The sequence below is a fragment of the Felis catus genome, chromosome F1 (genome assembly GCF_018350175.1).
Source record: "Felis catus isolate Fca126 chromosome F1, F.catus_Fca126_mat1.0, whole genome shotgun sequence".
Classification (NCBI taxonomy): Eukaryota; Metazoa; Chordata; class Mammalia; order Carnivora; family Felidae; genus Felis; species Felis catus.
In genome coordinates, this window is record NC_058384.1 from 63915784 (window position 1) to 63943620 (window position 27837).

The 27837-nt window shown below is 45.1% G+C and overlaps 1 protein-coding gene across 4 annotated transcripts; it reads right to left on the minus strand.

The window, feature by feature from the left end:
• LY9 (lymphocyte antigen 9) lies at positions 1–27825 on the minus strand. Of its 4 annotated transcripts, none has more exons than XM_006943032.3 (10): positions 27661–27825; positions 23767–24093; positions 10868–11143; positions 10069–10374; positions 8685–8954; positions 7259–7426; positions 6377–6430; positions 3861–4114; positions 3415–3486; positions 1–436 (listed from the first exon to the last, which is right to left on the minus strand). In XM_006943032.3, exons 1-10 carry the CDS (start codon positions 27782–27784, stop codon positions 371–373), a joined length of 1917 nt encoding a protein of 638 aa, XP_006943094.2. In that variant the 5' UTR covers positions 27785–27825; the 3' UTR covers positions 1–370. The 4 variants fall into 4 exon arrangements, with proteins under 4 accessions (XP_006943094.2, XP_006943095.2, XP_044904776.1 ...); XM_006943033.3 differs by having other exon boundaries at positions 7319–7426; positions 27661–27824; XM_045048841.1 differs by lacking the exon at positions 8685–8954 and having other exon boundaries at positions 27661–27824.
• Positions 27826–27837: the final 12 nt, after the last annotated feature.

A 27837-nucleotide genomic window follows, 5' to 3' on the forward strand; every position in this document is an offset into this window, starting at 1 on the left:
TATCTGTTGGATCCATTTTATCACCTGTTTAGAAGATGGTGTGAAGGTCCAGAGCCCTTTCAGCCACATGTGGCCAGCCTTGGCAAAGCTCTAAGGTGGTGCATCTGAACTGAGGGGGGAAACTGAGCCTGCGTGGAGATGGATGGAGCAGGGGCATCTTGAAGGTCAGGGACTCCAAGAAGGAGCCTGTGTCTGATCTGTTCATGGACTTGGGAAGTTACAACGGTGAAAGGAAGGGCGAGGGTCAAATCCAGGCACCTTTGAGATGCTGAAGGCAGTTCTGAAGTGCTCTGTCTGTAAGAGCGCCAGGCCCTACACAGTCCAGAACCCTCTCCGACCACAGGGAGAGAAGCAGCAGCTGCTTTTCTTTTCAGTCCAAATTTTCATAGGTAGGGGTTTCAGGAGACTCCTGATCATTCTGTGGTGGTGGCACCACCTGTGAGCCAAAAGACACGCAAGAATATGGTTAATAAAGCCTGGGAGGCGCTGGTCTCCTCGCCCCTGTGCCGGCGAGAGAGGGAGGTGAGGCCAGGCTAAGATTGGTCCATGGTGTAGAAGGCGGATCCTATGGACTGGCCCAGCAATGGAACAATCCATCGAGCTGACGGCAGGCATTTATGGGACTCTCCTAATGGGAAGTTGGCTAGGTTCTCCGTGAGGGAGAGAGAGGACAGTTTAGCGCTGCAAGGTGAGGGGCTACAAAAATGACAATAAAAGGCCTCGCTCTCAAGAAGCCATGGTCTCATGAACTCAGCCTCTGCCCCAGCTGGAGAATGTAAAGATGTCAAGCTATTTCGGGTGGCAGAGATCATGGATCAAAGTCATGGCCCAGACCAGTAGGCCTTCGTGGTCCCAGGGTTCTGAGGACTCCTTGTCAGAGACTGTTCAGGGAGGGCTCTGAGGAACAGTTGAGATGTGAGCAGATGCAGGGAGCAGGGGAGGCGGGGGGCCGGCAATAGCTTGACGGTGGCATAAACCTTCGAGATGTCGTGCCGGGACTTGGGTCAGAAAATAAGTTTGAGAATTTCCTGCCCGAGTGGGCAACGACAGCCTTAGGGGACCCGGAATCAGGACGGGTCCTCAAAATTCTGAAGGCAAGGGATAAATCCTGTTAAGACCTTGGCTGGGGAAATGCATTGCTTTCCACTTAGGCTGTGGATGAGGGTGGCTGCAGGGGTCTGGAGTCCCTGGGGTGGGACCCACGTACCACTGACCGGACACGTGGGGACTCCAGGCCATTCTGAAACTCAGAGCAGGGACTGACATCCCTGACTTTAAGATTGACCAGTGTTGGCCCAAACACAGGGGGCCAGGTCAGAGAGAATCCAGCGAAAAGTACAGGTGTGGCCTCAAGGCCATAGGTGACATCCCTTACTGGCTCAGCATAGGCCACGTTCCCACAAGACAGGACAGGAGGCCAATGATGGTTGAACTGAGCTACACATCTGCACAAACTTTTACTGAGCAAATTCTGTCCAGTTTTTCAAGTTTATTTGAGAGAGAGAGAGAGAGAGAGAGAGAGAGTGTAAATGTGGGTACCCAAGTGGGGGAGGGGTAGAGAGAGAGAGGGAGGGAGAATCCCAAGCAGGTTCTGCACTATCAGCACAGAGCGCGATTTGGGGCTCAAACCCACGAACCACGAGATCATGACCAGAGCTGAAGTAGGATGTTTAACGGACTGAGCCACCCAGGCGCCCCTCTCTCCATCTTTTAAGGTCTAATTCAAATTAATTTTTTCGTGGAGTCTTTCCTGTCTACCTCAGTGCAGTGGTATCTTCCACTTCCAACATCTGGAAAACGCTTGGGAACTGCCCAACTAATGTAGAGTGTTTTCCTTGCCCCTGCAGGTGACTGAAGTGGCTCCACTCCTCCACCAAAAGCCAATAAGACAACAGGTCTTCAAGGTTTAGGATGGTGCCTTAAACACATCTGAATCCCCAGAGCCCTCAGCCCAGTTCTGGGCAAACCAAAGGTGTTCAATAAATGTCTACTGATTGATTCATCAATCACAGGGTAGTAGCATAACTGAAAAGCTTTGAGGGTTCTTCTTTTTTAAAGTCTTGTTTTGGGGGTACCTGGGCAGCTCAGGTAGTGGGGCATCCGACTCCTGGTTTTGACTCGGGTCATGATCTCAGGGTCGTGAGATCGAGCCCATGTTGGGCTCCACGCTGAGCTTGGAGCCTGCTTGGGGTTCTCTCTTTCCCCTCTCTCTGCTTCTCCCCTGCTTGCATGTTCTCTCTCTCTCAAAATAAATAAAATACTCATTTAAAAAATCTTGTTTGGACATGTTAAAACAAGGAGGAAAACAGGGAGGGAATTCTGGAGATTTGAAAGCAAAAGTATATATGAACCCAATGTTCTCAGGGAAGTGAAAGTGAAGCAGGCAGCTAGATTCAAGCCAAGGTTAATTGTTTAAGATTACTCAGGATTATTTTAAAGCTCCTTGTGGTTTTTAACACTTAAAGTCCAACTACTATCTGTATGACTTTAGGCAAATTTAACTTCTCCGGATCTCGGCTTCGGGATGACAGCACATTTATAGAGCTGTCCTAAGGATCACGCGAGAATATCAATGTTTTGTAAACTGTAAAATTTCGTGTTAAAGTGGGTTATTATTATTATTTAATGGTAAGTTCTACCATTAAGGGATCTTTTAACACCACAATAAAACCAATGTGTTGTAGTTAATGGCACATTCTCCAAAACATCTTGGCATTGGATTCTTGGCTAATTTCTAATTATTTGGGGAAATTGCCATTTTGGTGGATTGAGATGGGTTAGAAATAGATTTACGAGGCATGTGGGTGGCTTAGTTGGTGAAGCATGCGACTTCAGCTCAGATCATGATCTCACGGTTCGTGAGTTCGAGCCCCACCTCGGGCTCTGTGCTGACAGCTTAGAGCCTGGAGCTGCTTCAGATTCTGTCTCCCTCTCTCTTTATCCCTCTCCTGCTTGCTCTCTCTCTTTCTCTCTCTCTCCTCCTCTCGAAAATAAGTAAACATTAAAAACAACAACAACAACAACTTGTGAAGCATTTAGCACAATTCCTGGCACAACGTAAGCAATAAAGATTAGCTATAGAAAAAGGAAAAAGAAAAGAAATAGATTTAGAAATATACATAGATTATACACTATTTGTGTTTGCAGCCCCTTATGCTAGTTAGTGGTAAGAATAATCAGTATAAAATATTATTAATTCAATTAGAAATGTTCAGCCTTTGGCCAAACAGATATAAATCGGAAACATTTGTGTAAGCATCTCTATTGACCACGGAGTGTGTCTGGGGGGGGGGGGGGGACAGTGGGTAGGACTTAAGCTCCTTTGCCATGGGAATCTAGGACTTTCAGTTAAAATGGTCTGCACAATAATTCCTTACTTTAAGAGCCTCGGGATACAGAGAAAATTGTTCTCACCTTCTGGGGTGTCTGGATACAGCTGTAGATTGTGGCCGAACCCTCTTTCTGTTGAGGAACTAGGGTCTTTCCCTGTAACAGATCAACATCAGACTATCTGTACTCACCAGATGAGAGCTTTTCAGGGTGTCACTCTCAGCCCCTAAGGAGAGGGGACAGCCACCAGGTTTAGATTTCACACAGAGGGCGGTGGCTGTCTTAGTGCGGTGGGTACAGTGCTTCTGGTTGTTTGACATCTCCCTTATTAATGGCCCAAGATTGGGAGCCAAGGACGAGCTCCTTCACTCCAAGGGATCCCAAGGTTTGGTTAACATGAGCAGAGCCACACTTGTCTGCTCGTGTGCTGCTGGTCCTGGCTCCCCGTGTGGGGGGACTAAGTCATCCAGGATATTGGATGGTGTTAGAACTGGAGGAGGAGGGAAGGTGTACTGGTCAAAAGGGCTCACCTGCAAGTTGAGGAATACTTGCGCATACACCGTGTTGTCTTGGGCCGTAGGTGCAGGTGCATTCCTCAGCATGACAAGATCGTACTCTGCTTGCCTCTCAGAAGCTGAGTCAGGTCCAGCGTCCTCCTGGTATCTTCCAGCCTTGACCATGTCTGTCGTCTCCTCGGTTGTTCCACTGCTGTCAGAGCTGCTGGCAGAGGGGGGCCTAGACCGTTGCTTGGCAGTCTTGAGAAGAGTGTCCAGCTTCTCATACCCTTGGGAGAGCATGTTGCACAGTGTGTGGCCAGCGGTGAGTTTTGAACACATTGTGCAGGGTCGGTAGAAAGTATGGCCGCCCCCGCCTCTTTCTTGTTTTGTGGAAGGAGCCAAGCTACTCTGACTTCTACCCCGGGTGAGGCCTTAAGAACTGGAGGAGAGGTTGTTCTCCAGTCTTCCCTTAGGGGGTTCCATCCCACTCTCCCTTCCTCCTTCCCTTCAAGCATTCACGTGTGACGACTTAGCAACTCTCAGGGAGCAGAAGTGGCCCCATTGGGTGAACCATCATAAGTGCCATGATGGGTACTCCGGGAAAACACAAAGGTCATTATGCCTGCTTTTCTTTATTTTTTTATTTATTTTTATTTTTTCTAGAGAGAGAGAGAGAGAGAGAGAGAGAGAGAGAATGCACATGGGCATGTGAGTGAGCGGGGGAGAGGCAAAGGGAGAGAGGGGAGAAAGGATCTTAAGCAGGCTCCTTGCCCAACCAGGAGCCTGACGTGGGGCTCCATCTCACAACTGTGAGATCATGAACTGAGCTGAAATCAAGAGTCAGATGCCTAACCAACTGAGCCACCCAGGTGCCCCAGACCTGCTCTTGAAGGAGGAGGGATAGAAAGGAGAAGGCATGGCCAGTTAGGAAACTAGTACGCTATTTTAGGGAAGAAGTAACAAGGAATGGGAATGTCTAGTGATGAGGGCTGGTGAAATAAATTAAGGCACATCCGTAGGATGGAATAAATGGGAGACAGTCTTCATATACATATATTAGCATTACTAGGATATTCTGTTAAATTCAAAAAGCAAGTTTCAGAAAAATGTTACAGATTGCTTCCATATGTGTAATTAAATGAAGGGCACCCACCCACACACCCACCACACACACGTACATGCACGCACGCACAAATGTATCTGACGCCTGTAAATGCATTAAAAGGCTCTGAAAGGATTTAGAAATACATCCCAACAATGAAGGCCGCTGGAGAGACTAGGAGATTGGGATTTGGAGGGAGATTTCATTGTATACCATGTGACTATATGAGTTTTCAATTAAAAAAAAATCCTATTCAATAAAACAAAAAAAATGGTGACAGCATGAACCTAGGCAGTGACAGAAGATGGAGAGGCTTTGGAGAGATGGTGGAGAGGTTAAAGAAGCAGACCATGGGAGTGGAGGAAAGGTGCGCTGGGGAGGGTGACAGTGGTGTCCCCAGTACTACCTTACTCCTCCTACTGTGCCCAGGGTGCCAAGGAATGAGGGCACAGGCTGGGGGAGACCAGGGTCTGCCCTGCCAGCTGTGAGGAGGTAGCTGGTGGGAAGCTCCACCCTTAGCCTCAGTCCTGTTTCTTGGCCCCTTTCTCTTGGTTATACTTTTCTTCAGAGAAGCCTGCACTGTTGGATTATTTGAGCCCCTGGCCTCCCACCCAGTCCCTCCTCTTAGTACATCTCCATGGGGGATCTCCTCCAGGAGGGGTTACCAGGGGTTTTTAAAAGCAGGCTTTGTTTGAGTGGGTGGAGTCTGGGGATTCCTTAGAACTCCAGAGCTTAGAGTTCAAGGTGGTAATTGAGGACACCAAGGGATGGGAACGGGGGTGGGAAGGTAAGACGCAGGCATCTCAGCTCACCACCCCAACACCTGTCAGGACAGGCCCACCTTCACACACTTTGTGCTGTTGGGGTGTTGCGCAGTATTTTGTTTGAAGAAAGCATGCCTTAGCTTTTTCAGAAATTGGGAAACTACTTCCTCAGTGATGCTCTTGGGTCATAGGTGTCTAGACGGTCTCACGGGTTTAATTTTCATTGGGTTTTAGTTTGGCTTCTGCCGCAGATTTGCCGTTCTATCTGGCCTTTGTGTCTCCATTCTCAGAATGAGGAAAATGACTCCACCCTCATCAGAGGCTAAGTTCAAGTGATAGTGATCAAAGCCTGAGGAGCTCTAGAGACCCCAGAGGGCAGGCTGCCTCTCCTAGCTTTGGTCACCTTCTTTCTGGAGTCCAACCTCATTGTAGTTTCTGTACCCCAAACCGCCTTCCTTCTCCAAACCACATTATTTCTCAGACTTTAACAGGTATATGATTCACCTTGTAAAGATGCGGACTAGAGCTCAGTATTCTGGGGTGGGGCCCAAGATTTGCGTTTCTAACAAGCTCCTGGGTGATACTCATGTCGCTGGTTGGCAGACCACATAGAATAAATAGCCAGGCCTTGGAGCTTCCATCGGGCCCAGGGACCCCATAGCCTGTGTCATTGGTGATATTACCTGGCGCATCCGCTGGGGTTTCAGCTTGGTTGGAGCTGGAGTCTGGGACTGAGTCTGAGAAACCAAAGTAGAGAAGATTTATCAGTAGGGCTGTGAGGAGAGAGGCGTCTGATTTCGTGAGCGTCGAAACAGACGGGGAGAGATTTCTGGGGACACGGCCAAGGAAAAGGCTTTAGGGAGGAGGTGAACCCTGATGTGAGCAGGAACCTACGTGAAAGGGCGACCAGAGTCTAAGGTCATCTTCAGCTGAGAAGGCGGCCCTGGAGCCTCCTGCCATCCCTCTGCCCCATCTGTGGTAGCCACTCCTCAGATTGGTTTGTTGGCTCGCATCAGTTATTCCAGGGATCCCACGTGTTCTAACCAATAGGTTCTTTCTGGGAACTAGAACTCACTGGGAACTCACTGCAATATGAGATTCCGAGGGAGCTGCCAATCATAATAGCTAATCCCCTTGGCCACCGTGATTGGGCCAAGCCATGGTCACATGACCCGAGGCCAGGCCAATCAGAGATCTTTCAAATGAGAGTTGGAGGGAAACCTCTTTTTTCTCTTCCCGGTGGCATTATCTCCTAGTAGGTGTGCGTCTGGAGAGAGCAATTGCTGTGTTGTGGTACACTCCACCCCACCCATCAGCTGGGGTCAGTAGGAAAGAACTAAGCTGGCTCGAAGGACAAAGTAGGGGTGAGAAATGGAGAGCTCTGGTCATTTTTGAGTCTCTGGTAATGTTTGTCCCTAAGGCCAGTTCCTTCCCTGCCTTCCCCACAACGAGCACCCCTCCTCCCCATCACTCTGAGAAGAAATGAGGTCTTCGGATAGACGGAGGAGGGGTGGGGGTGGGTGTGGAAAGGAGTGTGGGGGAGGGGGGATCATGAGAGGACAGACAAGCCTGCAAAGGTCCCAGGATATGGTCTAGGGCAGATGCCATTGATCTCAGAAACCCACGCCGTCCTTTTTGCTTCCACATGCACCACCAGATGGAGATCCCAAAGCACAGAAGAATAAGAGACATCAAGGAGAGTCCAATGTAGAGCTTCATGTTTCTCTCGTGCCCTTTGGAGAGGAAATGAATGGTATTAGTATAAATAATGGTAGAGAGGTTGGAACAATCAGTGGACACAGCATAATGACCATCCTACCTGCCTCTTAAAATTTCATGCTATTGCAGAGCATATTCCTTTTCATTCATTCTACAACTATTCATTGAGCAGGTATTGTTCTGGACAAGAAGCTATAGTCTGTCTTATGACAGACACTGTCTCTAGGTAGAGCCCCTTGCCCAGTGTCGCAGAGTTCATCCTGAACAGGATTTGAACGTAGGCTGCCTGATTCTTAAACACCCTTATCCATCACACTACACTGCTCCTTTCTGTCAATGATATAAGGGCAGTTCCAGGCTCAAGACAGAGTCAAAATTCCCACTTAATTGGGCTCTAAATCCATCTGATAGCCTGACCTAGCCTTGCCACATTCTAGGTAAACCTTCCTTTTTTCTACTTCCTTCTAGAGCAGAACAGAGCACAGAGCTCAGGGTTTCAATCATGCTTTTGTTGTGTGGCCTTGCTCAAGTCCCTTATACTTTCTGAGTCTCGGTTTCTTCATGTAATGGAGAATGATAAGAATATTTGCCACATAAGATTATTGTAAAGCTGACTGTGTTAAAACTCACAAGGACCTAGACTAGTGCCTGGCATCTAGTAAGAGCCACCAGGGCTTCATTTCCTGCTTCTACTCTCAAGTATAGTGGCCACGAGCCATGGCAGGAGCCATTGGAATGTGGCCAGGTTGACTCTGGAGCTGAATTGCTTACTTTATTTAATTTTTAAAAATTGAAATTGAAGTATGGCTATTCAGTTTCTTATTGAAAAACCTGATAAGTAGGTTTGGAGCAACTTGGATATGTAAACCTAGCTTTTCAACTCTAAGTTTTGTGAAATCTGAATACAGATCAAGTACTTCCCATGAAAATTTGGCATCTGAATTGAGATGTGCTGTTAGTGTAAAAACGTACCAGATTTCAAAGATTTAGCACACCATGAAATGTAAATTATCTCAAGGATAATTGCATATTGGCTACATATTGAAATGATGATATTTGGATATAGCAGGTTAAACAAAATATATTACTGAAGTTAATGTTACTTGTTGCTTTTTGCTTTATCTAATGTGACTATTAGAAAAGGTAAATTCCATGTGTGGTTTCCATTATATTTTTATTGGAATGTGCTACTCTAAAGTACTCTCGCCCACACTCCTTCGCTGCACTTCATAAAGAACCACTCAGAATGCAGACTCTTGGATCCAAGGCAACCTGGGCAGATGTCACCGGGAAGAAATGACTGGGAGCTCTTGCTGACAGGGTTCCTGGTGGTACATGTGAAGTTGGGATGATTTTCATCACTTCTCCAAGAGATATTGAGGTGAGATCCCCCTTGGGACATGACAGTTCCTTTCTGTAGGAAGGTCCATAAGTATGTCACATTGTGTCCACTGTCCTCCACTGAACATGTCAGGCTGACCCTGCAGATGCCATCCTCAGTGAGCTCAAGGCTCCCGGTAACTTTTGGCTTCTTCAGCCTCCCTGTGTGGGGAGAAAGACCTAATGTAGAGTCAGGCCCACCCACTGGGCAGTCACCACGTCTTTACTCATTCAGAATATGCTCATGAAATTGTGTGTTGGAACTGCCTTAGGGCTGAGAAAGTGCCTCCAGGAGTCACAGACATTTTGGAGTGCACTTGGCCTTTCCCTTAGTGGCCATGAAATCTCAGACATATCAGTTTAACTCTTGGATGCTTGGATGCTCGGATGTTAAAGGAGTTAATAAAAAGTAGAAAAACAAAGATACCACATCATTCTATGGAGTACCCTGTGAAGGACGAGCAAACCCTTCCACACAAGTAAGCACAACATTCCATGCGCTCCAAAGACTCTTCAAGGTTTATGTGTTGAGGTGCCATCGTCTAAGTTTTTTTTATTCAGGAGATAAAGTGTAGAGAGGTGAGTGCAGCACTGACACAGAGTTAGTGCCCAATAAATGTTAGCAATTTTAACAGAAATGTAAGATGGGCATCAGTTGTTCCCAATGCATTATTATTTTTACTAAATCTTCTTGCTTAAAAAAAAAATTAGATTTGAGTCACAGCTGCTATCGACGTGGACTAGCTGACTTCCAGCATACTTTAGCAGAACCATGGACAGTGACTCTTTTCAGCTACTTAGACATCCACAAACCCAGGCAGGGGATGTGATGACAGGAGAGCCAAGCAGCCCTCGTGGGGGGGGGGGGGGGGGGTGTGTGTCAGAGGGTCTTTGGACACTAAAGGCTTTCTCCTCAGTCTTCTCCAATTCCACTCCAGCCAGCTGTTCTCTTATTCAAAAATGATAATATTCTATAAAAACAAACAAACAAACGCTAAGCGATGCAGGAAAACAGTGGTGAGTATTGAAAGTTGGATGGTGGAGACCTAACTGGAAGTCTAGAAGGGGGACATTGGAAGGTGGATTTTGCCCAGCTGCTGGTTAAAAATTTTTCCTCCTGTGAGTTGACTGGTGTGGACCCAATAGTTGTTCAGGTGGCCTGAGGCATTTTGGTAGGAGGAGAGGCTTGAGGGAAGCAGGAAGCAGGGAAAGCAGCAAAGAGGAGAAACATTTCAGGGAAGGAATCTAATGCTTAGCGCTCTGCTCAGAAACTCACGGTGGATGAGCAGGGTGAAATGTTTTCTGCTGATGACTCTGGAGGCCTTTGAACACACATAGGCATAGTAGTGGCCAGCATTCTCCATCTTTAGCTGGCCAATCCTCAGGGAGTAGTCTTGGCCAGAGTTCTTGTCAGGAATCTTGGGCTTCACTTCCTGCTTTTTGGTGATAATAGATGTGTTAAACATCCAGACAATGTTGTTCACGTAGTGACTGGCCGAGAGTGTTAGGGGGAGGGTGACTGACTCCCCGAGGATCCCCACCACTGTCTCCCCCATTGATCCTCCTCTGGAGGCTCCCGGAGCTGCAATCAGAGATGAGACATTGTGACTTTAGTTACTGTCCCTATTAACCCTCAGCCTGCCTGAAGGAGACTGAAGTCCCACATGCTCTCCTGCCCACACCCCCTTTCCCTTCCTATCACGAGGCATCCCTGCGGAACACTTGTCACAGACAGATATGCACCTGGCTCTGCCTTTCACATACCCAGTCCTCTCTTGCCCTTCCTGACCTTCTGAGGAGACCCCAGGGGATACCCCCACCCAAGCAAAGAACAAACTGGATCTCTTCATCCAAACTCTCTTCCCTTCCCTTGTTCTACCTTTAGAGTTTCAGTTCCCTGGTAGTTCCTACATGCCCCGTCAGTCTCTCTCAGGCCTCAGATTATGAGTACAAGGGGTCTTCAAGCCTATCTTCTTGCTTCCCTATTCCACCTGTGTCCTGCCAGAACCCTGGCAGGGTTCCATAGCTACTCAGACTTTCTAGAATCGCCAGGAGGGCCCAAGTGGAACCTGTACCTGTACAGAACTGCCGGACATGGATGGGGCCGGAGGTGCTCTGGCTGACTGGGTTCCTGGCTGTGCAGGTGTATGGCAGGTCTGGGTCACATGGCATCCAGTAGATGGTGATGGTGGAGGCCCCATGGGATTCAGAAGCATGGGTGTTCTTTGGGGTCCAGCTGTACAGAACACTTGTCCCTGCCCTCTCCACAGAGCAAATCAAGGTAATGTTGCAGGAGGCACCATCAGACATGTTCACGGACTTCATGACAACTTGAGGCACCTGCACCTGCTCTGTATGGACAACAGCAATGAGACTACTCACATTCCTTCTGCAGCAGGACAAGGCTAAGAAGGTGATGATGACAGAAGAGCTAGGCAGAGAAGGAAGAAGTCAGCATCTTTCAAGGGGAAGTTTTCAGGCTAGACTGCCTCTTTTCTACATTTCCATAGATCCTCGACAGGTGTTATTTCCGTGACTCAACATGACTGATTACTCCCCTCCCCATCAGTATCTGAAGTACTTGAGGACAGGGCCAATGCCTGTGCCTGGACGTCTAACACAGGCTCGGCCCATGAAAGTCACTCTTGAATGTTTGGTGAATAAATGGATAAATGAGTCAGCCCCAAACACTGTGGAGTAGGGAGCTCTGCCTTTAGATTTTTGAGTTCCTTTTGTCTTTTGATCTGAATTTATGACCCATTGTGCTTCCAGAACTCCTTCCTAGTCCTTTCCTTCCCGTTTGTTCCATTTCCCCTATCCACTGTGTGTGTGTGTGTGTGTGTGTGTGTGTGTACAGGTGTGTGTTTAAGTTTGCTTTTTTGGGGAATTAGTAATACATAAAATTGAAAAGATACACGAAAGAGTATATAATTTAAAAAGCAAGCTATCTTGTCCCAGACACCTATTTCCTCTCCCCAGGAATTATTCCGAGGCATTTCTTGTTGATCTTTCTAGAAATATCCTAGGTATAGATGCATACAGGATAGCGTACTATATATACTGTTCTGAACCCTTTAAAAATCTAACAACATATTGGATTTCTGGGGAAGATGGACCCCAAGTAAGAGGACCCCAAGCTCACTTTGTCCCATGGATACAACCAGGCAGCACCCACATCAACGTAAATAACCCAGAAAATGACCTGAAGACTAGCAGAACAAACTCTCCGCAGCTAAATATATAGAAGAGGTCACATCAAAGAGGGTGGGGAGGGCAGAGATGCAGTTGGGAGCTAAATGGACACACAGGACTGTCCAAGGGAGGGAAGGTGCAAGAGGGGACAGAAACAGACTCTCATACAGGGAAGATGAGTCCTCAACACATTTAGTTTTGAAAAACAGTGGGGCCTAATTTCATGAGTTCTTACAATCAGTGGGGCTTAACACCTGGAACTTAAACATTATTTTTTAATGTCTAATTTTGAGAAAGAGAGAGACAGAGCATGAGTGGGGGAGGGGCAGAGAGAGAGGAAGACATAGAATCTGAAGCAGGCTCCAGGCTCCGAGCTGTCAGCACAGAGCCTGACTTGGGGCTCAAACCCACGAACTGTGAGATCATGACCTGAGCTGAAGTCGGATGCTCAACTGACTGAGCCACCCAGGTGCCCTAACACCTGAAACTTTAAAAGTCAGTGGGCTCAGCTCTGGGAGGGGGAGAGGAAACTGAGTACCTGCCCTTAAAAGGCAGCACCACAAACGGCTCTGGAGATACAACATAGAAGCAGCAGTTTGAAACTCCTGTAATATATGGGAAAGACATTTGTTTACTAATCTCAGAGTGTGTGCTGTAGGGGCAGAGATTGTTGAGAGCTTCTCCAGGAACGAGGGAGCTGGTGGAAATCACATCCCTCCCTGGCCCGCCAGCCCAGACACATGGACACCTGTGGGAACCAGTGTAGGGCCAACACTTAATACCTAACTTGCTAGCCACACACTCCACCCCTGCATTCTCCCATAGATATGCCCTCTCCAGTTATGCCTCTGTTCTAGGTTCCCTCCCACGGCAGACCTGAACAAACCTTGCTAACATCAGACACCTTGTCCTCCACACTAATCCCTCCTCCTCCGGCCCCACCGCTTTTGCAGATCTGTCCCCTCCAACCCAGCCTGCCTGGTTCCCATTGGCTACAGGTCCCGTTCTGCAACCAACCAGCGCAAACCTTGATAATGCTGCCAAGCTGCCCCTGCTTTCTCTTGTGGCCCTGCCCCCTCCAGTGCACTCTTGGGTGGAGCCCATCCAAAGTGAGGCCACAAGCCTGGCAGTGTGCAAGCAGTGCCAGCAGGGGCCAGCAATGGGCCGGGGACAGACATCTGGTCTGACTACAGGCCTGGCCCACCAATGAAAGCTTTTCTGGAAACAAAACAAGGAAAGCACCCTGCAGTTCAGTGCTACTGCATCTCTGGCAAATGCTTGGTCTGAATTGACTCAAGGCCAGGGCCCCAGATTGGCCCACTAACAACACAAGGACCAAACCCTGCCCACAACAGGAAAGGACAGCCATTGCAGATGACTGGACTGAAGGCAAAAGTGGCTCAGCCACAACAGCAGGGCATACACAACACACGTAGGAGACACCCCTGAAGCTCCAAGTTCTGGTGAACAAGAGACACTGCACTGCAGGGCACTCTAGGTCCTCTTCTTCATAAAGCCACTACTTTTTCCAAATGTTTATTTGTATTTTATGTACAGAGAGACAGAGCACAAGCAGGGGAGGGGCAGGGAGAGAGGGAGACAGAATCTGAAGCAGTCTCCAGGCTCTGAGCTGTCAGCACAGAGCCTGACATGGGGCTTGAACTCATGAGCTGTAAGATCATGACCTGAGCTGAAGGTGGATGCTTAACTGACTGAGCCACCCAGGCACCCCAAGCCACTACTTTGAAGAGCAGGAGATGAAACTGACTTTCCTACCACATATAAACAGATACAGAGAGTTAGATAAAATGAGGAAACAGAAGACTATGTCCCAAATGAGAGAACAAGACAAAATCATGGCAACAGAAATAAAAGAAATGGAGATAAGTAGTATGTCTGATAAAGAATTTAGAGTAATGGTCATAAACATACTCACTGGACTTGAGAGGAGTGGAGGACCTCAGTGGAGTGGAAGTCCTCTCTTTAAAAAAGAGATAGAAAACATAAAAAGAACCACACAGAGAAGAAGAACCCAACAACTGAAATTAAAAATACACAGATGGAATAAAAAGACCAGAGAAAGCAGAACAGATCAGTGACATGGAAGATAAAGTAATGGAAAACAATCAAGCTGAACAGAGGAAAAAAATAATTAGAAAAAAAGAAAATAGACCAGGAGCTCAGCAACACCATCAAGTGTAATAATAGCATTATAAGGATCCCAGAAGGAGAAGAGAATTTGAAGAAATAATAGCAAAAACTTGCTGAATCTGATTTCTGAAACAGAAATCCAGATCCAGGAGACACAGAGAGCCCCCCAAAATGTCCCGTGGACGTCCACACCAAAACACATAGGAATTAAAATGGCAAAAAGTAGTGATAAAGAGAATAATTTAAGAACACCAAGAGAAAAGAAAACAGTTACGTGCAAGGGAGAATCTCATAAGGCTATGAGCTAATTTTTCAGTAGAAACTTTGCAGGACAAAAGGGAGTGGCGTGATATATTCAAAGTGCTGAAAGGAAAAAACCTGCAACCAAGAATACTCTATCAGGCAAAGCTATTATTCAGAATAGAAGGAGACACAAGGAGTTTCCCAGACAAGTGTTAAGGGAATCCATGACTACTAAACCAGCCCCACAAGAAATGTTAAAGGAGACTCTTTGGAAAGGACAGATCATAAGTAGGAGTGAGAGAAGTAGGAAGCACAAAAGCAATAAAAATAAATTTATCTGTAGAAATTAGTCAAAGGATTCACAAAATAAAAAGATGTAAAGTATGGCACCATATGCCTAACATGTGGGAGGGAGATGAGTAGAGAATAGGTTCAAAATTAAATGACCATTAAATTAATATAGGCTGCTATATGAAACAGATGTTGTGTATAGACCTAATGGTAACCACAAATCAAAAATCAGTGATAGATATGCAAAGAAATAAACAGAAAAGAATCCAAGTATATCACTAAGAAAGCCAACAAATGGTGAGAGAAGAGAGCCAGAGAAGAAAGAGAACTACAAAAACAACCGTAAAACAAACAACAAAATGGCAGTAAGTACATACCTGTCAATAATTATTTTGAATGTGAGTGGACTGAAAGCTCCAGTCAAAAGACATAGCATGGCAGAATGGATAAAAAAAAGCAAGATCTATTTATATGCTGCCTATGAGAGACTCATTTCAAACCTAAAGACACATGCAGATTAAAAGTGAAGTGATGGAAAATCATTGATTATGTGAATGGAAATGAAAAAAAAAGCTGGCAAAGCAATACTTACATAATTGACAAAATGGGCTTTAAAACAAAGAGTGTGACAAGAGAAAAAAGACACTGTGTAATCATAAAGGGTACAATCCAATGAGAATATATAACAATTGTAAATATTAATGAACCCAACATAGAAGTACCCAAATACATAAAGCAGCTAATAACAAACATAAAGAAAAGGAAGTAATCGATAGTAATACAATACTAGTAGGGGCCTTTAACACCCCACTTACATCAATAGATAGACCATCCAAACAGAAAATCAACAAGGAAACAAATGGCTTTGAATGACATATTGGGACAGATGGATCTATAGATATATTCACAACATTTCATCCTAAAACAGCAGAATACACATTCTTTTCAAGTGCTCATCAGCATTCTCCACAATAGGTCACATACTTGGCCACCAAACCAGTCTCAACAAACTTAAAAAAATCAAAGTCATATCTGCATCTTTTCTGACCACAACACTATGAAACTAGAAATGAATGACAAGAAAAAATTTGGAAAAAATACACACACATGGAGGTTAAATAACACGCTATTAAACAATGAATGAGTCAACCAAGAAATCAGAGGAAATAAAAAAAAATACACGTAGAAAATGAAAATGAAAACACAACAGTCCAAAATCTTTGGGATGCAGCAAAAGTTGTTCTAAGAAGGAAGTTTATAGCAATATAGGCCTACATCAAGGAGCAAGAAAAATCTGACATAAACAACCTAATTTTACACCTAAAGGAGCTACAAAAGAAGAACAAACAAAACCCCAAACCAGTCGAAGGAAAGAAATAATCAAGATGAGAGCAGAAATAAATGAAATCAAAACTTCAAAACAGACAAACAAGGGGCGCCTGGGTGGCGCAGTCGGTTAAGCGTCCGACTTCAGCCAGGTCACGATCTCGCGGTCCGTGAGTTCGAGCCCCGCGTCGGGCTCTGGGCTGATGGCTCAGAGCCTGGAGCCTGTTTCCGATTCTGTGTCTCCCTCTCTCTCTGCCCCTCGCCCGTTCATGCTCTGTCTCTCTCTGTCTCAAAAATAAATAAACATTGAAAAAAAAAATTAAAAAAAAAAAACAAAAAAAAAACAGACAAACAAACAATAGAACAGATCAATGAAACCAGGAGCTGTTTCTTTGAAAAGATCGATAAAATTGATAGGCCTTTAGCTAGACTCAGACAGATAGAGAGAGAGAGAGAGAGAGAGAGAGAGAAAACTCAAGTAAACAAAATCCGAAATGAAAGAGGATAAATAACTGACACACAAAAGTACAAAGGATTATAAGAGAATATTATGAAAAATTATATGTCAATAAATTGCACAATCTAGAAGAAATGGATAAATGCCTAGAAAATATAACCTCCCAAAACGGAATCAGGAAGAAACAGAAAATTTGAACAGACTGATTACCATCCATGAAATTGAATCAATAATCAAAAAACTCGCAAAACACAAAAATCCAGGACTTGACATATTTATAGATGAATTCTACCAAACATTTAAAGAAGAGTTAATGCCTATTATTCTCAAACCATTCTAAAAAATAGAAGAGGAAGGAAACTTCTAAATTCATTCTATGAGGCTAGCATTACCCTGATTCCAAACCAGATAAAGACACTACCAAAGAGAGAGAGAGAGAGAGAGAGAGAGAGAGAGAGAACTACAGGTCAATATTTCTGATGAACATAGATACCAAAATCCTCAACAAAAAATTAGCAAACCAAATCCAGCAATACATTAAAAAAAATCACTCACCATGATCAAGTGGGATTTGTTCCTGGAATGCAAGGGTGGTTCAATATTCACAAATCAAATGACATGATACATCCCATAAACACAGAAAGGATAAAAAAGCATCTGATCATTTCAATAGATACAAAAAAGGCATTTGACAAAGAACAACATCCATTCATGATAAAAATCCTCAACAAGGTAGGTTTAGAGGCAACACACCTCAACAAAATAAAGCCCATATATAAAAAATCCCACAGCTAACGTTATACTTAATAGTGAAAAACTGAGAGCTTTTCTGCTAAGGTCAGGAACAAGAAAGGATGTCTACTCTCACCACTTTTATTCAAACTAGTACTGTATGTGCTAGCCATAGCAATTAGACAACAAAAAGAAATAAAATGTATCTGAATTGGTAACAAAAAAGTAAGACTTTCACTATTTGCAGATGACATGATACTATGTATAGAAAACCCTAAAGATTCCACCAAAAAAAAAAAAAAAGCCACTAGAACTGATAAATGAATTCAGTAAGGCTGCAGGGTACAAAATCAATATACAGAAGTCCATCGCATTTCTATACACTAATAATGAAGCAGCAGAAAGAGAAATTAAGAAAACAATCTCATTTACAATTGCACCAAAATTAATAAAATACTCAGGAATAAACTTTACCAAGGAGGTGAAAGATCTGTACTCTGAAAACTGTAAAACACTGATGAAAGAAACTGAAGAAGACACAAATAAATGGAAAGATATTCCGTGCTCATGGATTGGAAGAACAAATATTACTAAATTTCCAGGTTAGTCAAAGCAATATACAGATTTAATGCAATCCCTGCCAAAATACCAACAGCATTTTTCACAGAACTAGAACAAACAATGCTAAAATTTGTATGGAATCACACAAGAACCCGAATAGCCAAAGCCATCTTGAAAAAGAAGAACAAACTTGGAAGTATCATGATACGAGATTTCAAGATATACTACAGAACTTTAGTAATCAAAGCAGTATGGCACTGGCACAGAAATGGACACAGAGATGCATGGAACAGAATAGAGAGCCCAGAAATAAACCCATGATTATATATCAATTAGCCTTCGACAAAGGAGGCAAGAATATTCAATGGGAAAAAGACGATCTCTTCAATAAATAGTGTTGGGAAAACTGAACAGCTACATACAAAAGAAAGAAACTGAGCCACCTGCTTATACCATATACAAATGTAAACTCAAAACGGATTAAGGACCTAAATGTGACACTTTAAGTCATAAAGATCCTAGAAGAGAGCCCAGGTAGTGATTTCTCTAACATTGGCCATACCAACATTTTTGTAGATATGTTTTCTGAGGCAAGGGCAACAAAAGCAAACATCAACTATTGGGACTACATCAAAATAAAAAGCTTCTGCACATCAAAAGAAACAATCAACGAAACGAAAAGACAACCTATTGAACGGGAGAAGATATTTGCAAATGACGTATTCGATAAAGGATTAGTGTCCAAAATATATAAAGAATTTATACAACTAAACACCCAAAAAACAAATAATCCAATTAAAAAATGGACAGAAGACATGAACGGACATTTCTCCAAAGAAGACATCCAGATACCAACAGACACATGAAAAGATGTTTGGGGCGTCTGGGTGGCTCAGCTGTTTAAGCGACCGACTCTTGATTTTGACCCTCATGATCTTATGGCTCTGCTGACCATGCAGAGCCTGTTTGGGATTCTCTCTCTTCCTCCTCTTCCCCTCCCCTGCTCATTCTCTCTTTCTCTGTCTCTCTCTCTGTCTTTCTCAGAAAAGAAAAGTTGGTCATCACACTAATCATCAGGGAAATGCAAATCAAAACTACAATGAGACATCATATCATACTTGCCAGAATAGCTAAAACAAAAAAACACAAGAAACAACAAGTGTTGGTAAGGATGTGGAGAAAAAGGAACCTTGTGCACTGTTGGTGGGAATGCAGACTTGTGCAGCCACTGCGGAAAACAGTATGGAGGTTCCTCAGAAAATTAAAAATAGAACTAACATATGATCCAGTAATTCCACAACTGGGTATTTACCCAAAGAATATGAAAACACTAATTTGAAAAGATATATGCACCTCTACGTTTGTTGCAGCATTATCTACAGTAGCCAAATTACAGAAACAGCCCAAGTGTCCATCGGTAGATGAATGGATAAAGAAGATATGGTATATATAAGTGAGTATTATTCAGCCATAAGAACAGATGAAATCTTGCCATTTGTAACAATAGATGGCTCTAGAGAGTATTTAGCTAAGTGAAATAAGTCAGTCAGAGAAAAACAAATACTATATGATCTCACTCATATGTGGAAATTAAGAAACAGAATGAACAAAGAAGAAAAACCAACAAAAAAAAAAATAAAAGATGCTTAACTACAGAGAACACACTGATGGCTGGCCAGAGGGGAGGTGGGTAGGAGATGGATGAACTAAGTGAAGGGGATTAAGAGTACACTTATGATGAGGGTGTCTGGGTGGCTCAGTCAGTTGATCATCTGACTGGCTCAGGTCATGATCTCATGGTTTGTGAGTTCGAGCGCACATCAGGCTCACCGCTCTCAGTGCAGAGCCCCCTTCAGAACCTCTGACCCCCTTTCTCCCGTCCATTCCTCCACTCATGTGTGCTCTCTCTCTCAAAAATAAGTAAATAAACGAACATTTAAAAAAGACTACACGTGTGATGAGCACTGGGTGCTGTATGAAGTGTTGAATCACTGCTGAATCACTATACTGTATGCCTGAAACTAATATAACAGTGGATGCTAACTATGCTGGAATTTAAAAAAAAAATTAACACTATATCTTGGGGATTGTATGTCGGTGCACATTGATTCATTATAGAATCGATCATTGATTCGATAGAGTTGATTCAGTCTATTTCTATTCGCAGCATAGAATTCTATTTCTTAATATGCGGAGCCCTCTAGAAATCAATTAAAAAAACGTACCTGATAGAAAGATGGTGTCATAGGCTGAATTGTGTCTTCCCAAAGTTCAGATGTTAAAGCCCTGACTCCAAGTACCTAAGAATATGTTTTTATTTGGATATAGGACTGTGTTTGGAGAGAGAAGTCATTAAATTAAAATGAGGTCATTAGAATGGTCCCTAACCCAATATGACTGGTGTCCTTACATGAAGAGGGGGCACCTGAGTGGCTCAGTCACTTAAGCGTCTGACTTCGGCTCAGGTCACCATCTCATGGTCCGTGAGTTCGAGCCCCGCGTCAGGCTCTGTGCTGATGGCTCAGAGCCTGGAGCCTGCTTCCGATTCTGTGTCCCCCTCTCTCTCTGCCCCTCCCCCGCTCGCTCTCTGTCTCTCTCTCTCTCTCTCTCTCTCTCTCAGAAATAAAATAAAAACATTAACAAATTTTTAAGAAGAGGAGACTGGGACACAGACAACACGGACAGAATGACAACTGTGTGAGAACCCAGAGAGAGAAGGTGGCTATTTGCAAGCCAAAGGGAGAGGCTTTGAAGGAAACCCAACCTGCCGACATCTTGACTGGTCTCCAGAGCTGCAAGAAAGTAAACTTCTATTGTTAAAGTTACTGTCTGTGGTACTTGGTTATGGCAGCCTTAGCAAACCAGTATGGATTTTGGTACCAGAAATGGGTTGCTGCTGTAACAAACACCGAAAAATGTGGAAGTGGCTTTGGACTCGGCTAATGGATACAGGTCTAGAGGGTTTTGAAGCATGTGTTAGAAAAAGCCTAGACTGTCCTCAAGAGACTGTAGAAATGTGGATGTTAAAGTTGGTTCTGGTAAGGGCTCAGAAAGAAGAGAGGAGAGCTGAAGAGGAAGCTTCCATTATCCTAGAGTCACACAGGGTATTATCATGAGCAGAATATTGGTAGAAATATGAACCCTACAGGTGTTTCTGGCGAGGTATGAGATGTAACTGAGGAACATGTTATTGGACACTAGAGGAAGTGACCCACTCGTCACAGAGTGGTGAAGAATTTAGAAAAATTGCGTTCCAGTGTTTTGTAGAAAGTAGCAGATTCAGGGGTGCCTGGGTGGCTCCGTTGGTTGAGCGTCCAACTCTTGATTTCAGCTCAGGTCATGATGTCATGATTTGTGGGTTTGAGCCCTGGGTCGGGCTCTGCGTTGACGGTGCAGAGCCTGCTTGGGATTCTCTCTCTCCCTTTCTCTCTCTCTGCCCCTCCCCTGCTCACACATGCACACTCTCTCTCTCTCTCGAAAGAAATAAACTTAAAAAAAATTTAAGAAACAAACTTTAAAAAAGGAAAGTGGCACATTTAAATGATAAATTTGAGTATTTCGCTAAAGAGATCTCTAAGCAAAGTATTGAGGGCACTATGTGGTTTTTCCTTTCTGCTTGTCGTAAAATTTTAGAGGAGGGCCATAAATTGAAGGAGGAAGTGTTGAGAAAGAAGGAACCAGAACTTGAAGATTTAGAAAATTCTCAGCCTATAAGGTGTAGCTAGACAACATTTGCTGAAGAGATTACAGTGTAACTCATGGATTTAGTCAACTCTATCAGCAGAAGTGTTTCCAGCCTGCACTGAAGGGACAGAGGTGGGACAAAATTAAGAAACGCTGTCACACTTGTGGGATTCTACAGGATGGGCCAATAGAGCTACACAGTTGAGATCATGCCTTATCCTTCGAGAAGAGGGAAGAATATGCCCAAGAGCAGTTCAGAGGTGGATAGGGCTGCCACTGCCTTTGCCCCCCCTGGCCTAGAGGGCCCAGGCCCAGGGGCAGTTGGTGGGGTGATTTCCTTCTTGGTTCCAGGGGTCAGGGTTGCTGCCCAGGGCCAAGGAGGGGGGGGGGGGCGCGGCCACCCAGGGGGCCCAGAGGATAGAGCATAGGGCCAAATAAGATTGTTCTTAAAGGTTAAAATTTAATGGAATTTGACCTGCTAGATCGCAGACTTCCTTGGGATCCATGGCCGCTCTCTTCTTTTCTATTGCTCCCTTTTGGAATAGGAATGTCTATCCTACCATCCCAGTATGGAGACAGATAACTTGTCTGGTTTTACAGCTTCACAGCCCGGGGGGGGGGGGGGGGAATTTTGCCTCAAGACAAATTACATCTCAAGTCTCACCCATAATGCTTTAGATGATATCTAGATAAGCTTTCGACTTAGAATTGATAGTGGGGTGTCTGCTGAGATGGAATGAATGTATTTCGCATATGAGAAGGAAGTGAGTTTTGGGGGGACCAGAGGGCAGACTGTTATGAACTGAATCGTGTCCCTTCAAAATTCGTATGTTGAAGTCCTGATCCCCGGTACCTCAGAATGTGACTGAATTCGGAGACAGAGCCTTTCAAGAGATAATTAAGGGGGGGGGGCGCCTGGGTGGCTCAGTCAGTTGGGTGTCCTACCCTTCATTTCTGCTCGGGTCATGATCTGATAGTTCGTGGGACTGAGCTCTGCACTGACAGGGTGGAGCCTGCTTGGGATTTCCTCTCTCTCCCTCTCTCTCTCCCCTCTCTCTTCCTCTGTCTGCCCCTCCCCCACCCATCTAGCGCGCGCTCTCTCTCAAAATACATAAACAGACTTAAAAAAATATAAAGAGGGAATTAAGTTGAAATTAGGAACCAAGGAACAGACTCTCAGCCCTCCAGGACAAATTGCTAGTCACCAGAAGGGAGGCGTGGTGGGGGAATGGGTGAAACAGGTGAAGGGGACAAAGGGAACAGGTGACACTCATATTGGTGAACACTGAGTAACGTACAGAAGTGTTGAATCACTATATTGTACCCTGAAACTAATAGAACACTGTATGTTAACTATACTGGAATTAAAATAAAAAACCTAAAAATAAAGAATGACTTACATGGATTATACATTAACCAGTAAACAATTTATTTAAAAGGACACTTTTTAACTTCTCTTTTCTTGATAGGACCGTGTGAGGACGTGTCGAGAGGGTAGTTATTGGCAAGCCTGGAAGCCAGGCCGCAGGAGAAACCCAACCTGCTGATATCTTGAGTTTGAACTTCCAGCCTCCAGAACCGTGAGAAAATAAGTTTCCCTTGTTTAAACCACCCCCCCTCCCTTGGGGCGCCTGGGTGGCGCAGTCGGTTAAGCGTCCGACTTCAGCCAGGTCACGATCTCGCGGTCCGTGAGTTCGAGCCCCTCGTCGGGCTCTGGGCTGATGGCTCGGAGCCTGGAGCCTGTTTCCGATTCTGTGTCTCCCTCTCTCTCTGCCCCTCCCCCGTTCATGCTCTGTCTCTCTCCGTCCCAAAAATAAATAAACGTTGAAAAAAAAAAAAAAAACAAACCACCCCGTCTGTGGTATTTGGTTATGTCAGCCCTAGCAAACTAGTATAGATGGGTAAAGGGTATTATAACAGGGTTACAGAAAAGAGAATACAAACGGCTTTTAAACCTATTTTGTCTGTGTTTTCACTCTGACATCTATATTTATGGAACCGGATGAAAGTGACCAACAAGATAGTCCTATCTGTCCTTGAGGGATAAACTGCTGGAGAGAAAAAAAAAATCTGCTTTCAAAAATAAAAGATTAGGGGCACCTGAGTGGCTCAGTCGGTTGAGTGCCTGACTCTTGATTTTGGCTCAGTTCATGATCTCACTCGCAGTTTGTGAGTTCGAGCCCAGCGTCAGGCTCTGTGCTGACAGCGTGGAGCCTGCTTGGGATTCTCTCTCCCTCTCCCTCTCTCTCTCTGCTACCCTCTCTGTCAAAAATAAAGAAATAAACATAAAAAAAAATCCCAAAAGATCAAAACCCACAGAAGCCCTCTAGAACTCACCATAGACACGCAGGATGAATTCCTCATCAATGGTGACTTCAGAATTCTTGCGGTTTATCTGGGCTTTGTAGGATCCTGCGTCTTTCAAAGTCAGGTTGCTGATAGACAAGGAGTAGTTCCAGCTGATGTTCAGTCGGTTCTGGTAGCTTTTGTCCATAATGATAACTTGTGTTTCTGTGACTGCTAAAGCAAGAGCCTTTTGGGGACCATTCCAGGTGACGTGCTCAATCTCTGTGTCCACTGAAATGTTCAGGGAGAAAGTCACTGAACCCCCTAGAATCCCTGGCACCACTGTTGGGGGTGAGTCCTTTCCAGAGGCTTCTAGTCCTACAACGACAGAAGAGGGAGTGGAGGAGCAGCTGGACTCTTCAAGTCAGCCTTCATTCATTCATTCATTCATTCGTTCACTCATTCAATAAAAACATAGTGGGAATAAATCCCAGATGATGAGAAATGAAATAAAATGCCAGTCCTCCTTCCTCTAGGCTTGTTGCCTAACAAAATCATTCATTCATTCCCCAAATTAACTTTCATTCACTTTCTCCCATGAATGCATCTACAATAATGAGTGAAACAGACATTCTAGGTTTCTGTCCCAGCAGGGAAACTAGCCTTGTGACTTTGGGTGAATTTTTGAATTTCTTTGAGAATCAGTTTATTCATCTATAGGACAGAAATGTTCGTTATGGGTGTGAATGAACAGAGATGGTAGGGTTGGAATAAAATCACGTTGCTGTAAATCATAAAGAACAAAAGAGGTAAAAAAAAAAAAAAAAAGGAGCACCTTTTTAAAAATTCGATGGCGAGATGGATGCCTAACAGCGTGGATAGATGGACAGGTGTGTGAGAAGGCGAATGAAATCCAAGTGATGGCAGATCCAGGGTGGGAAGCATCTGAGTGTTAGTGTAAAATTCTTTCAAGCTTTCTCTGGGCTCAAGAATTTTCATAAGATGTTAGCAACAAACAGAGCATCTGTCTCACTCTTCCTTTCCCTCATGGCCCAGGGGATCTCAGACTGGCTTTGCCTTGGCCAGAGAAATCTGGTCTGTCCTTAGGAACAAGGTTTGGGGTTCGGGATAGTAAGTAGCGTCGAATCCTCTCCTAATTGCCTCATCTCAGGAGAGACTAAGATCCCCGGTAAACATTGTTACCACGGCTTCCAGAGGCCTGGCATCTGTCCGAGGTAGCTCATTTCCTTGTAGGGGCCCTGGGAATGTCGGCTGGGTGACCCCAACCTGGATCCCCAGATTCAAGGACTTCTGAGGCTCTGGAGAGTCCTCTGAAAACTCCGGACTAGATCAGATGGGTTCAGGACCCAGATTACTCCAGGAATCTGGGCGGAAAAATAAGTAAAAAATGTTAGAGAAAGAGAGAGAGAGAGGGGAAAGGCCCAGGTACAGCCTGGACTGATGGAAAAAGGCTGAGGCATGCTCTGAATACCCAGAGGGTACAGAATTATGCAGATATCGAGAAGAGACACCCAGACTGGTGTAGATCAGGTGTGTGTGTGGAGGGGTCTCTATCCATCATCATCCAAGCACTTGGACCTTGTGGAGAGGCAGCTAGGAAGGACGCAGAGCTAGGGACCTTGGACAAGCTAGGCTAGGTCACTTCAGGTGAATTCTGGGGGGTAGTCAGAAGGGAGAAACTTGGTTGGTTTCGATGCTGGCTTGAAGTTGCCTTACAGAGAGCTCTTCTCATCTGGAAGATGCTGGCGATTGCTACGTCATGGAGAAATCACCTCATTCAATCCTCAAAATTACCTGGTGACTAGCCACCCCCCCCCCACCTTTTTGTTCACAGGTGAGGAGCTAAAATTTCAAGCGTTTTAACTATTTGCTTGAGACAACAGGGTCGGTCAGCTCTCTCTTCACATCAAAGATCAGCAAAGGTCCCAGACTGTCAGCAAGGGGAACGGGAGGCGGTTCGTGTCGGTCAAACCCTGTTACCTGGTGAAGCAAACAATGCTACATAACAGTTATCAGCCACCTTATTTCGAACTATTTGAACTATTGTGGCAAATCGTCAAACGGCATTCAACGGTCGTGATAACTGAATTTGGCTTCTCTGCCTTTACTAGTTTCCAAATAAGCCACTTAGTGATCATTATAACAATTAGCTTCTACCAACTAGGCACCGAGCCCTGACATGTATCATTTTTAATCTATTAAGAGAGTCTTGCATGATTCAATTTATGAATCACATTCTCTACTTAAGACGCAGAGACTCACACAGCTAGGAAGTAACAGAACAAGGATTTAATTTCAAATGTTTCCGACTGGCCCAAGGTAAGCCACCTTGGCATGAAGGTTATTCTGAGCTGAAGGCGATCGAGACCGTGTGGGCTCAAGAGAAACTTTGCCCCTCCCTTCACTACATAGAAGACTCTAAGTTGGGGTCTTTCCCAGGATAAGGGCTATGAGCAGAGATAAATCAGATCTGCGTGACCCATCTGTAGGGCACGGCGAACATCTGATTACCAAACATCTGTTCTCTTTGTCGCCTACTACTTTGTGAACTACTCGCCTCCCCTCGGAAGTCCCAGACCCCTGCCCCCTTCTCCTTAGTTTGGGATGACATACAGACCTCATTTTGCCTGTCTTTGAAATTCCGTGTCTGTGTGGATTCCCCATACATACACTATTAAGTTGTATTTTCTCCTGTTAATCTGTCTCATGTCAATTGGATTCTTAGTCCAGCTGGAAGGACCTTGAAGGGGACAGGAATCCTTACTCTCCAAACAGGGGACAGGACGTTCTGCTCCCTGACACACTAAAACGGAAGGACTTTTCACCCTACTGTCTCCTAAGTTCCTGAAACCACTCCTTGGATCCACAGAAGCATCAAGGTAACTCCCTGCTAGACCAAAACAGGGAAGTTTGAGGTTATCCCGTCTGGTGGAGCTAGACAGAGGGAGATGCCTCTCTGCCTGGAAATTGACCTGTTGGTCACCTGAGGCTTGGGTGACATTGCATTGGCTAATTTCGGGTTTATCCAACACAACCAAGGAGCACCCCAAGAGTTGGGTGTGGATATAAAGAGCCGTGATGCTTCTAATATTTTTATGGTGAGCAATGATGAAAATGGAAGATGAGGAGAGTTCAGACTTGACCCCAGCCCTGGAATCTAGGCCCTTCTCCTCCATATATGCATCTGGGAATTCTTCTAGAACTCCCCTCACTGCCTTCCCCTCCTACTCCCACTACTTTTCAGGTCCCTATGCTACTGTACCGTGCTCCAAGGCCCTGGGGAAAGTAGGATTACCAGGGGACAGTAGATGCCACCACACCGGGTGGCTGAGACTTTCCCTGGGGTAGTGGGTCAGCTCTGCCTGCTGGCCATGCTGCTGAAAGACGTTTCCCAGAAACTTGCAGGACTTGGGCCTTGATGGGGAGGTAGGATGTGAGGAGAAAAGGACACTCAGAGAGCAGCCACCTAGCCCAGTGCCACCAGACCATCTCCAGATCCCCAGGGAAGCCTGAAGTTTGGGATAGAAGATAAACATAGCAGGACGTAGAAAGAAGTTCCAGGAGTTCTATGTGTCCCGAAGAAAGGGGGGTGGCTAGTCATCAGGGGAAACTTCCGTATCTCTCTGTGCATTCTGTCCACACTGTGTGGGGAGCAAACTCACCACTCAGCATTTCTCAGCAGGAAAATGTGAGGGCGAGAGGAACACAGTCTGAGCCCAGACTTGTTTGAGACTGGGGCTAGGATGCCGTCTACTCATGGTGAGTGACTGTGCACGCACTCACACACGGAGACACAGCTGGGAATGAGGTGGAACCCGCAGAATGACCACGAAGAGAAGAGTTTCCTGAGTTTACCAGCAAAGAATGTGACCGGCCCCAGAGGGACACCACGAGCAAGCGGCGGTGGCCGCAATGTGGACTTACCCACGAGCAGGAAGAGGAGATGTGTCCACAGTAAGGGAGAGAATACGTGCGGCTGACTCTTCTGTGGTTTCCTGGAGAAGGACCGTAGCACCCAGTCATCTGGGTGTTTCTTTGGACCCGCCATGATGATCTTCTCTCAGACCTCAGGCTGAAAGAGGAAGTGCTTACCACAGCTTT

Excerpts from the sequence above, each read along its gene's own strand:
- LY9 (XM_006943032.3), bottom strand. The coding sequence starts at position 27,784 with ATGGCGGGTCCAAAGAAACACCCAGATGACTGGGTGCTACGGTCCTTC. Across the intron at positions 24,094-27,660 it reads TCTCCTCTTCCTGCTCGTGG|GACTAGAAGCCTCTGGAAAG; the intron begins GTAAGTCCACAT and ends CTGTCGTTGTAG. Across the intron at positions 6,431-7,258 it reads CCTGGGACCTTTGCAGGCTT|ACTCAGTCCCAGACTCCAGC; the intron begins GTCTGTCCTCTC and ends TTGGTTTCTCAG.